Below are 12,408 nucleotides of genomic sequence, written 5' to 3' on the forward strand. Positions count from 1 at the left end.
TTTTAAATAGATATCTCTCTGAAATAATATATATATATATATTTTGTTTTGCCGCTTTGTTTTTTTGTTTTTTTTTTTTTTTTCTTTTCTTTCGGATTTTTTTTTTGTTTTTTTTTGTTGTTTTTTTCGTTGTTTTTTTTTTTTTTTTAACGTGTATTCGGACACAAAATAAAGCTTTGGGTTTTACATGGAAGCTCCTTTCCATGCGCTCTCCATCCCCGCCCCGCCTGCCCGTCCCACCAGCACTGGGGGAGCCCTGCCTGCCATGGGGAGATTGGGAACGTCGTCGACAGACCTATTTTTGCTTCTTTTTTCCTTTAAAAAAAAAAAAAAACACAACGCAGGGGGGGGGGGGGGGGGGGGGGGGGGGAACCCGGGGGGGGGAATGGAAGGAAGGGAGGGGAAACGGAGAGAGAAACACCTCGAAAGAGAAAATCGGAGGAAAAAGTACTAACTAGGTTTTGTGACACCTCTCTTGTTGTTGTTTGTGGTGGTTTGTCGGTTGGTTGGGTTTGGTTTTGTTTTGTTTTGTTTTGTTTTTGGTTTAGGAGAGTCCTGGCGCGCTGCCCTCGGCCGACCCTCCTGCTACATTCAATCCCGACGCTTCGGTAGTCGAACTATCCTCAAAGTGCTGCTCTTGGCCGTTCCCCTGCACGGTGTCCTCTGATTCCTGACTCTCCCCACCTCCTTGAAATCCTCCATCCTCGGGGTTCCCCGTAGGGGTGGGCAGCCCCCCGGCATCTCTCACCCGCGGCCGTCGGCCCCTCCGGGACGGGATGCCGTTGCAGCCATCCTTTTTAAGGTGCCTGTGCAAGTGGTCAGAGCGGACGAAAGTCTTGAAGCAGCTGTCGCACTGGTAGGGCCGCAGGCCGGTGTGCACGCGCATGTGGTTCTTCAAGTCGTAGTTGTGAGCGAACGCGGCTCCGCACTGCTGGCACAAGTAGGGCTTCTCCCCCGTGTGTTTCCGCATGTGGACCTTCAGCTTGTCCTGCCTGCGTGGAGAGAAAGGACACGGGGCAGTCAGCGGGATGGGGACGGCCTTCCTCCTCATCCTCATCCTCACCGTCACAGGGCCAGGACTTGGCTTCTTCCCAGAGGAAAGCGGGCAGCGAGCGGCGCAGTGCCAGCGCAGCAAAGCGGGGGTCGGCATGAAGCCCCCCCTGAGCCGGGGGGCTCTGCAGGGCCAGGAGGTGTCCTGGCACGGAGGGAAGGATGGAAACCTCGAGGATGCAGCTGGTCCTCATGAGGCTCTCAAAGGGAGCTGGGAAGTCGGGCCAGGCTGAGAGCAAACGCGATTTTCCGAGTTGAATTCTGCTCAAACCCTTCCTGAAAGATCAGCGGAGCGGCTCCTCCCCATCCGGGCACAGAGGAACCAGGAAGCAAAGCAAGCAAAAATCAGCACAAAGCTGTGGGAGATCCCTCCCCACCCAGCGGGCACAGCTCCATCCCCCCCATCCCTGCACCTCTGCCCCACGCCAGGGCTCACTGCTCCCAGCGCAGCCCCGGGCCATGAAGGGCAGGAGGGGGTTTGCAGCAGGCAATGTGACAGAGAAAGATGAACGGAGAGGGGAGAAGAGCAACACTGGAAGGGAAATCCAGATGTTCAGGCTTGGCTGCCTCAGACTGCGCCCACTGAGGCTCTGTGTGGCCCAACGCAGCCTCCCACAAGCTGGAGGCAGCGCAGGAGGGCGTATTTTAGCTTGAAACCAGCAGGGCCCCGATGCGTTATGGCCACGTTCAGGCTGGGGTGAAGGCACAGCTTCCACCCGCATCTCTGCTTGCAATGAACCAATGCCTCCTGCGAGTTGGTGGGCAGCAGGGAGGGCGGTGGAAGGGTAAAGACACAATGGGGAAGGTAGTAGGGGGAAGGTAGAAGGGTGATAGAGGTGAGGGCAGCGGGATGAAGGCAGAGGGGTGAAGGCAGCACACAGAATTGCAGCAGCGATGCCATCGGCTCCTCAAAACCCCCCGCCACCAAACGAACCCCAACCCGCCCCATGGCACAGCCCCCCCTGTGCCAGCCTGTGCTCTGTGGCACTTCCATGAGGCCACAACCCGGGGGGTGGGGAGGAGGGGGGGAACGCGAGGACCTTGAACTGCTCAGGTGTGGCAGCCGGAACCTGGGTGCGGGCACACAAAGTGCAGGCAGCCCCCGGCCCCCCCGCCGTGGGCAGGGCGGCGGTGGTTGGCAGGGCAGTGAGCCGTGCTGCAGGGCTGGCATCCCGCCCCGGCATTATCTGCATTCCTCAGCTATCAAACGTGGGTCCCCGGCCGCCCGGGTGCGGCCCCGCATGGCTCTCAGGGTGCAGAGGGGACAAGGCTGGCAGGTGGAAGGCTCAGAGAGCAGCCCCGCGTCCTGCTGTCACCCGCTCCGGCCCGCGATGTCTGCAGGGCTGGGAACGGCCCACACTGCTGGGAAGCAGCTCAGTCCTGCCCGGGTGTTGAGGAGGTGAGCAGCGAGCAGAGCAGAGCAGAGCAGAGCAGAGCAGGCTGGGCCATTTGGCTGCTCCTTCTGCAGCCCACGCATCTCCTGGCACGGCGCGGAACCCCCGCCCTCGGCCGGCGATGGAGGACATGAGGAGTGGAAAGAGGACGTGCTGGAAGGCCGGGGCGGACAGGAGGAACCGCGACCACAGCCCACGACCCAGCGATCCCACAGCAGGTTGGTTGCTGGCTGGAAGCGGCGCCCGAGGAGCTGTGGGGTTTGTTTGGAGCCAGGTGGGCACAAACCCATCCCCAAGCACCCGGCGAGGCCACCGACGTTTCCATCGTGAGATGGAGGCGCCTCTGAACGCCTTCCTGCCGGGACGCAACCATGGCATCACCGCACGCACCGCTCTCCCTTACCTGGTGAAGCGCACGTTGCAGATGTTGCACTCGTAGGGCTTCTCGCCGGTGTGGGTGCGGATGTGGCGCGGCAGCTTGCCAGCCCCCTGGATCACTTTAGCACAGATGGGGCACTTTTGGAATGCTTTTGCCCTGATCTTCTTCTCCACCTTTTGGGACCAGGACGGATACACGTCGCTCTCGTTCGAACTGCCAAAGTATTTCAAGTAATAATCCACGACTCCGTCGTCGTCCTTCCGCTCGTCGTCCCCGAGCTGCTGCCTCCCCACCGAGCTGATCACCTGCTGCAGCACGCTGGCAGCCAACCCGTCCACATCCCTGCCATCATCCTCCGTCTCCGCTCCGGTGGGGACGAAGCTGGGGGAGTCGCCGGCGTCCTGCTGGTCCAGGGCGGCCCCGGGAGCCACCTCCTCTTCTCCTGGCGTGCCCAGGCTTCGGCCGCTGTAATGTCCGTTCTGAGAAGGTGAGAACAAGGAGCCAGGGGCGGCCGCCGCCTCCTCCTCCTCTCTGTCCAGCCACATGGCCGAGTTGCTGTCGGGATCACAGTCATTCGCCTTTGGTCTTTCGTTGAGGGAGGCTTGCGAATAGAAGTCCAAGCCGTTGCAGTCCGTCTCCTCCTCGTCCTCTTGGCCTCGGAAGTTGAGTCTCTGAAGGTCTCTCAACTCCGGGTTGGTCCACGGAAAGCTGCCTTGGTGGCCGTTGACGGGGTTGCTCTGGAAGAACTCCAGGTACTCTTTTGCTCTGAGATGGTTCCTTTGATCAATTTGATCTACTATATCCATCTGGTCATTTTTGGCCAGAATCTTCCTGTCCAGGAGATCCGTGCAAACATCCCTCACCGCCGGGATCTCCAGCAGTTTGGCGGCGTTGAGGATGTCGTTGACGTTGGAAGTGCTGACTGTAAGGGTCGCGGTGTAGGCGAACTCCAGCAGAGCCGACAAGGCGTCGGCGCTCACAAAGTCAATCTCATACACGTTTTGCTGGTCCACCACTAACCCTGAGGTGAAGAGCTTCTTAAAGTACTGGCTGCAGGCCGCCAGGACGGAGCGGTGGGTGGGGAACTCCTGGCCTTCCACCAAGATGACCACGTCGCACAGCAGCCCGTTGTTTCGCTGCTCGTTCAGACTGCTGAGGATGTCGCTGCTGTGATCGGGGAATGGGATCCCTATGGGGCCGTCCACGCCGCCCGCCATCGTGGATGCGAAAGGCTGCGGAGAGAAGAAAGGCAATGACTCACAGGTGCTCCAACACCGAGGAAACGGATCCGCTCCGTTTGTAGGATCGTAGCATCATCGTCATTCATCCGCGCTCATTCAGTCCAACCACCACCGTTTGCCCATTAAACCGTGCCCACATACAGCACCCGACCCCTCCACCGGCTGAAGAACCCAGAGCACGCCCAGCAGCACGCTGCTCCCCAAGGGATGCTCTCCATCACCCCAAGGTGAGGCACGTCGCAGCCCAACAGCAGGAGCCAACTCTGCCGACCCAACGTCTCGCACCCTCTGGCTCTGTAAAATGGGTGCAGCGCTGCTCCCCAGCCCGCTGCCCAACACGCACACTGCGGGAGTCCTGAGAAGCTCCTCACCAAGGTGGTTTTTAAAGAACTTTATTGATCCAAAGGAGAAAGGAGCTTCTGCAGTGGGATTCGAACTCATGGCCTGCGATCTGCGGGTTATCCAGAAGGAGAGGCGTCGGTTTGGAGGGGGAACAGCCACCCAGGGGCTGAGGGCACTTTGGGGAGAGGTGCCCCGACCCCAGAGCTACGGGGCGTCCAGGTGGAACCCCAAACCTCAGCCACCAGGGCTCTGAGCTGCAATGGGAGCCCCTGGCGCTTCTGTACCCCTTCCCCTCCAGACCGCAGGCTTCAGAGGGGTCCCCTCCACCTCCAAGGAGAATATGGGCTTCGGGGTGGCAGCGGCCAGCTGTGGGGACACGATGGGAGCGGGGCAGGGGGCTGTGCTGGGGAGGTGACCCCCGTGCTGGGCAGGGGGCTGGGAGGAGCGGGCGGACGGTGTGGGAACGGCTGTGGGGTCACGCGACCGCCCAGGGCTGGCAGGGGAAATCGCTGCTCATTCTGCTCACACAACACAGCCTTTGTGTGCCCGCCTGCGGCCGGAGCGATGCGATGGCTGAGATGGGGAGGGGGCAACGCAGCCAGCCCGGCTGGAGCCCCCCTCCCTCCCCCGGCAGCACTATGAACTCCACCCTGCTCCTTTCTGAGGACGCTGACCCGAGGATGTGTGACGTGACGTGGGACCTTCTGCCTTTCCACAACCAAAATCCACCACAGCTGAAGGCAGTGCTGGGCACGAGGCACAGTGAGGCGGCGCTCAGGGCCCGACAGCGTTGGGTGACACATGGAGAGGTGACAGAGCGGTGACCAACAAGCGCCCCATGGGCAAGACCAGAACCACGGCGGGGAGCTCCAGCCTCTGCCCTCCACCTCCAGGCAGCTCCTTCCTCCCCCTCGGCCCCACACAGAGCGCTGCTGTCCCAGACTGTGTGTCTCTGGTGCCACATTTCACCCCAAAGCGGCCGCGCTTCGGCTGCCAGCGCTGCGCCCTCCTGTGCAACCCAATGGGGAACTGCCAGCCTGAAATACGGCCGTTGCGCAGAGGTGCTGTGCAGCAATGCCAGAGCTCTCCTCCAAGCTCCCCAGCAGGGATGTGACCCAAGGATGGGGCTGCGCTGCACCCAGAGCCCAACATGCTGGCAGAACAACAGCCGTGCAGCCACGTGGGGCACAACGCCGTGCCACAAATCGCAGCATCCTCCAAGTGCTGCTGTGTGCCAGGAGAGGATTACTACAATAATGTTGCTATTAAAGAACAAAATAAAAAGAGGCAGCGGTTTGCTGCCCAAGGCCCAAATATCACCCTCTCCCTCACCACCAATGAGCATTTTTCCCCCCCTATGAACAGCTCACCCCTATTATGGGTCACACAATGCGAGCCCTTGTCTCTCCATGCACACTCCGGGAGCCATCACCCCGGCTGCCCTCTCCTCCTCACAGCCACGAGGGCAGACCTGCAGGCAGAGCACCCCGCAGCCTCCAGCACAGAGCTTGGGAAGGGGGGGTGGGCACAGAGCAGGGCTGTGCCCGCCGGGGGGGGGTGAAGGCTGCTGCAGCTCCTCCACGGTGCCATTAAAATTCTGCTGCTCCCGAGCAGGAATGCGCTGTCGGCGGTTTAGAGCCAAACTATCCAAATTATGTGGACCTGCCAAGCAGATGCGTGCTCTGAGGCGAAGACCCTGCGCTCGGACAGGAACAAACGTGTGGTTATCATGCAAAAGGGTGCTGATGCTTTTTTGCCCTCTTACTCCCCCCCCGACTCAATGCCCCTATTTCAGTCCTGCAACAAGAAATCCCTTCTATCCCACCCGGGCAGCACGTCTGGGGCAGAGCACAGGAAGAGACGCGTGACAGACTGAGATCACGCAGCCATTGATGCGCAGAGATCAGAGCAGTGTCCCACACAGGGCTCTGCCACACGGACAATCTGCCCCTGTGTGCTGCTGCCAGACACCCCCTGCCCCCCCCCCCAGCCCCTTCTGAAGGCGGCTGCCCTCATTCCCCAGCACCCTGGCTCTCCACGGGGTCTCATCACCGCAGTTTTAATGGACAGATCGTCTCAGGAGCCGAACACGGTGACGGTGGGTTCCATCAGCTCCCAAATCACACAGCAGCACAAAGCCAACCAGCCTCCCCTCAGCCCTGCTTTCACGGCACCCCTTCCAGCAGGTCCACCCAGAGCAGAGCTTCGGGCTCTCCCCGCTCCAACACCCCGTGCCCCGATGTCAAAACCAAGCCAGCTGCTGCGCCCCACCGCCCAGCTACGGCGACAACCGCCTCCATTTCCACGGCTCAAACTCACACCCGCACCAGGTAGGCAAAGCAGCCGGGACTGCCCTCACTGCTGCCAGGTCCAACCTGCCGGGGAGGTTTGCCTCTCCCTCCTGCCTGCAGGGGAAGCCCCAGCACAGCCCTGCTCCACACCTGCACGGGGAACTGCCCCCGAACCCCACGGATCCCTCGGCACGGAGCCGCATCCCACGACCTCGTGCTGAGCGAAAGGGATGGAACTCAGAGCCTCAGTGAGCATCGGGAGAACCTTCCCAGCCACCAACAGCAGAGAAGCTGAGTTCTCATTCCTGTTGGAAGGACTCCCCGTGCGATGCTGGGAGCTGCTCCCCGTGGGCTGAGCGCAGGGGCAGCCCCCCCTGTCAGCCATTTCCTAGCCGAGAGCGGCTGCATCCTGTGCTCGCTCAGAGGGCCGATACCTTCGGCAGAGCATTAACTGGGCCTGGAGGAGCTGCATCGACCCCTGGGGATGCAGAAACCCCAACAGTGCACCTTGTTTGGGTGCTGTGGGTGTGCGACCACCAGCAGTGAGCCGTGCAGGTGACACACGCAGTGCCTCGCCACTCCCGGACAGACAGGTTTGGGGTGTGATTCAGCAACCCCTGCACCTCAGGCAAACCCAACAGAGCCGTGTATAATCGTTGTACAACTCGACACTCCCAGCTCTCACCGCGGGGAGAAGAGCAGCAGAACCCCACGTCGTCAGCCTGCATGGAGCAGGGCTCCAAACCAGCAGTGCCAGAAGGAGCAGTGGGAGATGGATGCGATGCGCTGTGCTTGGAGCTGGGCGCTGCCACGGCCACGTCTCAGGCTGGGAGTCCTCCAGGAGGCCATAAGGGATGCTGCCACAGAAGAAAAAGGCTTCCTGCTCTCCCCCAAAACTCCAGGATCAAAGCACTTGCCATGTGATCCCCAGAAGGGATGGGACTGAGGAGGGTTCTTCTGTCACATGAGCATGGGAAGGGTGAGCGCCTGTGAGGATGGGGCCACGCCGTCCCACTCAGCACCTCCAGCCCAACCCACAGCACGACAGCAGCAGAACCAGAACAGGAAAAGTCGCAGCAGCACAGAGCCACCGTGGCACAGCCCAGTGCTTCAGCAGGGGAAAATCGCTCAGCACCTCTTGGGATCCCAAACAAGAGGAGATTTGGGGCTGATGTCACCGGGGAACCCTTTGCTCTGAGGGCGGTGAGGTGCTGGCGCTGCACAGGGAGCAGCGGGTGCCCCATCCCAGAGCACCGAGGACACAGCGGGGGCTGCTGCCCATCACTGGGTTCCACCAGGCTTATGGGGCTCCGACCAGCCCCACACCAGGCCCCATTCGCACAGCACGCAGCCATTTGCACCACTGACAGCCACAACGAGGCCATGTTAACGCTTCTCCTATGTTGCAAGGTTAGCTTCAACTGGTTGCTCCACCCAGACCTCCTTGCCAATTTTCTCCTTTGTCATCAGAGACCGTATTTAATCCAGTAGGAATGCGCCTCCACTGAAGCCACTGTAGGAATGGGTTCGAGGGGTGGTCACAGCACCCAGCATTGGGACGGAGTGGGCTTTAAGGTTCCTTCTTCCAACCCAAACCACGCCACGCTTCTGGGATTCCGTGCTGAAAGCCTCCATCACCTGCACTGCTGTAATGCTGCACTGATATGGGACAGAGCATCCGCCAGAGCAGGTCTGGAGCCCCACGTAACCACAGCTCCTGCCCTGAGCCCACACCCACCCACCACCTCCAGCCCCACCACGAAGGCTGCGGCCCTGTGGGCACACAGACGGCTCTGGTCCTCCCTGCTGCAGCCCACACACGCTGCCCTCCATTGCCTGAAAACACCAGAGCACAGCTTACAGGGTCAGGAAGGCCGTGCAGCCTGCATTAATGCAAGCTGCTTGCTGTGCTGCCGAGCCCAGCTCTCTAAAAGCCAAAGCTGAGCGTGCCCACACGATGGGTTTTCTCCCACAGAGCTCTGCTGCTGCCATCCAGCAACACGTCAGCTCCCTGCAAAACCACAGGGGGGTTTCGAGAGATCCTCAGCCCCGCTGCTGGGGAGGACCTGACAGCATCGGGTGTTCAAAGAGGGGAAAAAATAAAACAAAACACGAAAGCGGAGTTGGTTTCAGTGCTGCCCAAAGAAGCAGCGGCTCCTGGAAGTGCTGGGCGACACAGGGAGGGGAAGGTTGCTCTGTGAGCTCAGGAGCCCCACCAAGCTGGGGGTGCTGGGGAACACATGGGCAATACTTCAGCCCCGAAAAAAAGAACCGAAACATCCGCCAGCATTAAGCCCTGCTGAGGGACGAGGCATGCAAAGGAACAGAGCACCTCTGCAGTGCTGCAATGCTCACAGTCCCAGCCCCCTGCCACAGAACCACAGGAAGGCCTGGGTTGAAAAGGACCTCAAAGATCCCCAAGTTTTAACCCCCCTGCTGTGTGCAGGTCACCAACCAGCAGCCCGGCTGCCCAGAGCCGCATCCAGCCTGGCCCTGAATGCCTGCAGGGCTGGGGCATCCACAGCCTCCTTGGGCAACCTGTGCCAGTGCTCCTTCCCTCGGCACACGAGAGGGCAGCGTGGGTTCGGGGGGAGGAACGCCGTGCTGGTACCATGCACACACGGCTGCCTGTTGGGGCACGAGGCTGCTGGAGCCACGACCTGTAGCTACAAGCCCACGCTCGGCACCGGCCCAGCTCTGTGCTGGGGAAGCATTGAGCAAACAAACCAAACAGGGCACAAAACAGCCCGGAGACGGACTCGACGCTTTGCAGGTTGCCAATGGGAAATCTGTAGGGGGGAAAATAAGGAGCGCTCCTCAGTGCACAGCTCGAGTTTGGCAGCAGGATGTGTGCAGTGCAGCGCTGGGGGGCGACGGTGGAGAGGGCTTCAGGTGGCGGCAGGGGGGCAGCAGGTGAACATCCCAACAGCAGGAGCAGTTCTGCTATGGGCGCTGCCGTGAGCGAACCCGCTGGCAGAGGGCTGCGCCCCCCAGCACCGCATGCCTCCGTGCATTTTTAAGGGGCAGGGCCTCAAAGCGAAGCCGCCGTGCCCGGGGATCTGCAGCGCATCTCACCAACGCGCCCTTGGCTCCCACCCGCAGCGCAGGGCAGCTCGCGCCCGTGTCCAGTTTCTCACGCCTTGTCACGTCCAGTGAGGACGCCCATCTCCCTTCCACACGCAGCCAGCCGCCTCCCCACGGCCCACCAAAGGCTTTCGGAGCCCCTCACGCAGCACAGAGCCGCAGCTCAGGGTTGCCTCCAGCACCCACAGCGGCCGTGCCATGAGAGCTGCACGCAGGCTCTGCCCCGAGAGCCAGGCAGGGAAACTGAAACGACGCACAGAGGGAAGATGATACGGCTCCAGAGCTGGAGGAGCAGCAGCCAAACACCCCGTGTGCTCCAGCAGCAGCACGGCTGACCCCATTTCCTTCTGCCCCACGTCCCCATCGTTCCCAGGTATGGAACGGAGCCATAAACCAACCCTGCTCCCAAGCGGAGAGGGGCACGGGGAGAGCAGCCCAGACTGCGACTCGCTACCTCTCCTTGAATTGAGTTCATCAAAAGGGTTTTAATTACAGATTGAAACCGGTCCCTTCCACTTGAGGTTAGGGCTGGTGGAGAGCGGAGTTCAGAGCGGCTGGTTATTGCTTTGGCTAAGCCAGATAACGAGTAGGTGTCTAATTGTCACAGAAGTCTTCTCTTTCACTAAACGCAGCATCCCGAGACTGGGAAAGAGCCCTCGAGTGTCAGTTTTAATCAAGATAAAGCTACAGCTCTGAGCATTTCGGCTCTGTCTCATGCGCAGGTGAGGAAACTCAGGCACCCATTCCCTGTGTGGCCACAGACCACCATTCCCAGGGCCAGAACACAGCGAGGAGAGCAGAAAGACAAGAACACAATTAAATTAAAGGCGGGATGAGAGTCAGCAGAGCGGCGGGCAACGAAGAGCAACTTTCATTCACCACCGGGTTCAGCCCTCGCCCCACAAACCCCCCCCAAACTGCTGACACACTGAAGGCTTGGTGGAAAAATCCCACCATCTCAGCCACGTTTGGGCTCCTCCTCGCTGCCTCCCTCCCCAGGACAAGCCAGAACAGGGGCCACAATGAATATTAAACGAGAATGGCTCCTGTTTAATGAACCGCTCCATTTCTCTCACTTTATTGCTTTGGAAGAGTGGTTGAAAGGCATTATCTCCAGCAAGCTTCACAATTCTCAGGCCAGCCCATCCCTCTGCCTGAGAAACCACCTCGGTTGCCCGGACAGTGCAGTTCTCCATCAGGACCACGAGAAACAACAACATTTCCTTTAACGAAGTAACAACAAAAGCGACACCAGCAACCTTTCTGCAACGCTGGGATGACCTCCCAGCTGCCGTAAATCCTTCCGGGCCGAGGCCTCCTGTACAGATGTCTCTAAAGCACTTGCATCACGAGCTGCAGTCCGGAGAGCCGGGATGATGAAAAGCAGAGAGCAGCCAACTGAGCAGCAGCAAAGCTGAACTGCGAGGAGCTGAGCCGTGCCCCGTGGGAAGCAGGACCGCATCAGTGACCGCAGGCTGAGCACGTGAACGAGGGCAGCGACGGGAGATCCGTGCAGCCCGGCCGGCACCGGCCGCCTCTCCCAGCAGCTCCTCCATCCAAAGCACGGGCAGCCCCACCGGCACCCCCAGCCCGGGATTTCCTTCCGCACAAGGCAGCGGTAGCCTTCGGCCCTACACGAGGGTGATGGAGCTAAGGGCTCGGCCTCGAGGCCCGGCAGTGGCTCAGAGCATCGAGGCCTCGGCAGCGGCTCGGTGTCACAGCCGCAGCCCCGCACACAGCCGGGCCGGCGGCCCGCAGCCCCGCAAGAACCGAGGGCAGAACGCAGGGAGGTGGGCGCCGGAGGGAGGCGGAAGGAGGGGACGGCACCCGAATGGAAAAACCCCAGGAAACCGAAGCCGGCCGGCGCGGCCTAACGGCCAAACCCCCCCGGCGGGCCGCGGCGACCTTGGGGTGCGCGGGGATCGGAGCGGGGGAAGCCGGCGGGGAGGCGGGCGGCACGGCGGCCCCGAGGGACCCCACCCTGCGGCCCCCACCGCCCCCCCGTCCCTCCCCTCCGCCTCCCTCCCACCGCGGCCGGCGGGGCCCACAGGGAGCCTTGGCCGGGCGCCACGACCCCACCCCTTCCCCGGGCTGCGCCGCGCCAATGGAGGCCGGGAGGAGGGCGGGCGGTGGGGGGGGGGGGGGGGGGGGGGGGGGCGGGGAGGGGGGGCGGCGAGGCGAGGCCCCGGCCCTACGGCCTCCACCCGCGGCCTCTTCCGAGCCGAGAGGCTTCGAGCGCGGCCCGGCTTCACCCCGAGCCCCCGCCCCGCCGCTGGGCCGGGCCTGAGGGTGCGGAGCGGGGGGGTTTGCGGAGAGGAGGAAGCGCGGCCCCGCTCAGCTCAGCCCCCACCGCCCGCCCGGGCCGCGCCGCGCTGCCCTCCGCCACCCCGCACCCCGCGCGCCCGCCATTGGCCCCGGGCGGCGGCGTGGGGCGGGGCTCGAGGGGCGGAGGGCGCGTCCCGATTGGCTCCACCCGCCGCCCATCACCGCGCCTCCCACTCGCCGCGCGCGGGGCGCACGCCGGGAGCTGTAGTCCGAGCGCCCCCTGCACCTGCGGCCCGGCGGGGCGGCGAAGACTACGACTCCCAGGAGCCCCCGCGCCGCGCACCCCCCACCCCCTCCCCAAC

The 12,408-nt window shown here is 61.9% G+C and overlaps 1 protein-coding gene across 1 annotated transcript; it reads right to left on the reverse strand.

The window, feature by feature from the left end:
• Window positions 1–359: 359 nt before the first annotated feature.
• On the reverse strand, window positions 360–4,765 carry ZBTB7A (zinc finger and BTB domain containing 7A). The gene is made up of 2 exons (XM_042833847.1): window positions 2,848–4,765; window positions 360–992 (listed from the first exon to the last, which is right to left on the reverse strand). The coding sequence occupies exons 1-2, from the start codon at window positions 4,038–4,040 to the stop codon at window positions 545–547; spliced, it is 1,641 nt and encodes a 546-aa protein (XP_042689781.1). The 5' UTR covers window positions 4,041–4,765; the 3' UTR covers window positions 360–544.
• Window positions 4,766–12,408: the final 7,643 nt, after the last annotated feature.

Source organism: Centrocercus urophasianus, unplaced genomic scaffold (assembly GCF_019232065.1).
Source record: "Centrocercus urophasianus isolate 14NV4802_14NV808 unplaced genomic scaffold, USGS_Curo_1.0 seq_428, whole genome shotgun sequence".
Lineage (NCBI taxonomy): Eukaryota > Metazoa > Chordata > Aves > Galliformes > Phasianidae > Centrocercus > Centrocercus urophasianus.

Coding starts and splice junctions, on each gene's coding strand:
- ZBTB7A (XM_042833847.1), bottom strand. CDS start 4,040: ATGGCGGGCGGCGTGGACGGCCCCATAGGGATCCCATTCCCCGATCAC. Junction 993..2,847: donor TGCAACGTGCGCTTCACCAG/GTAAGGGAGAGC, acceptor CTCTCCACGCAG/GCAGGACAAGCTGAAGGTCC.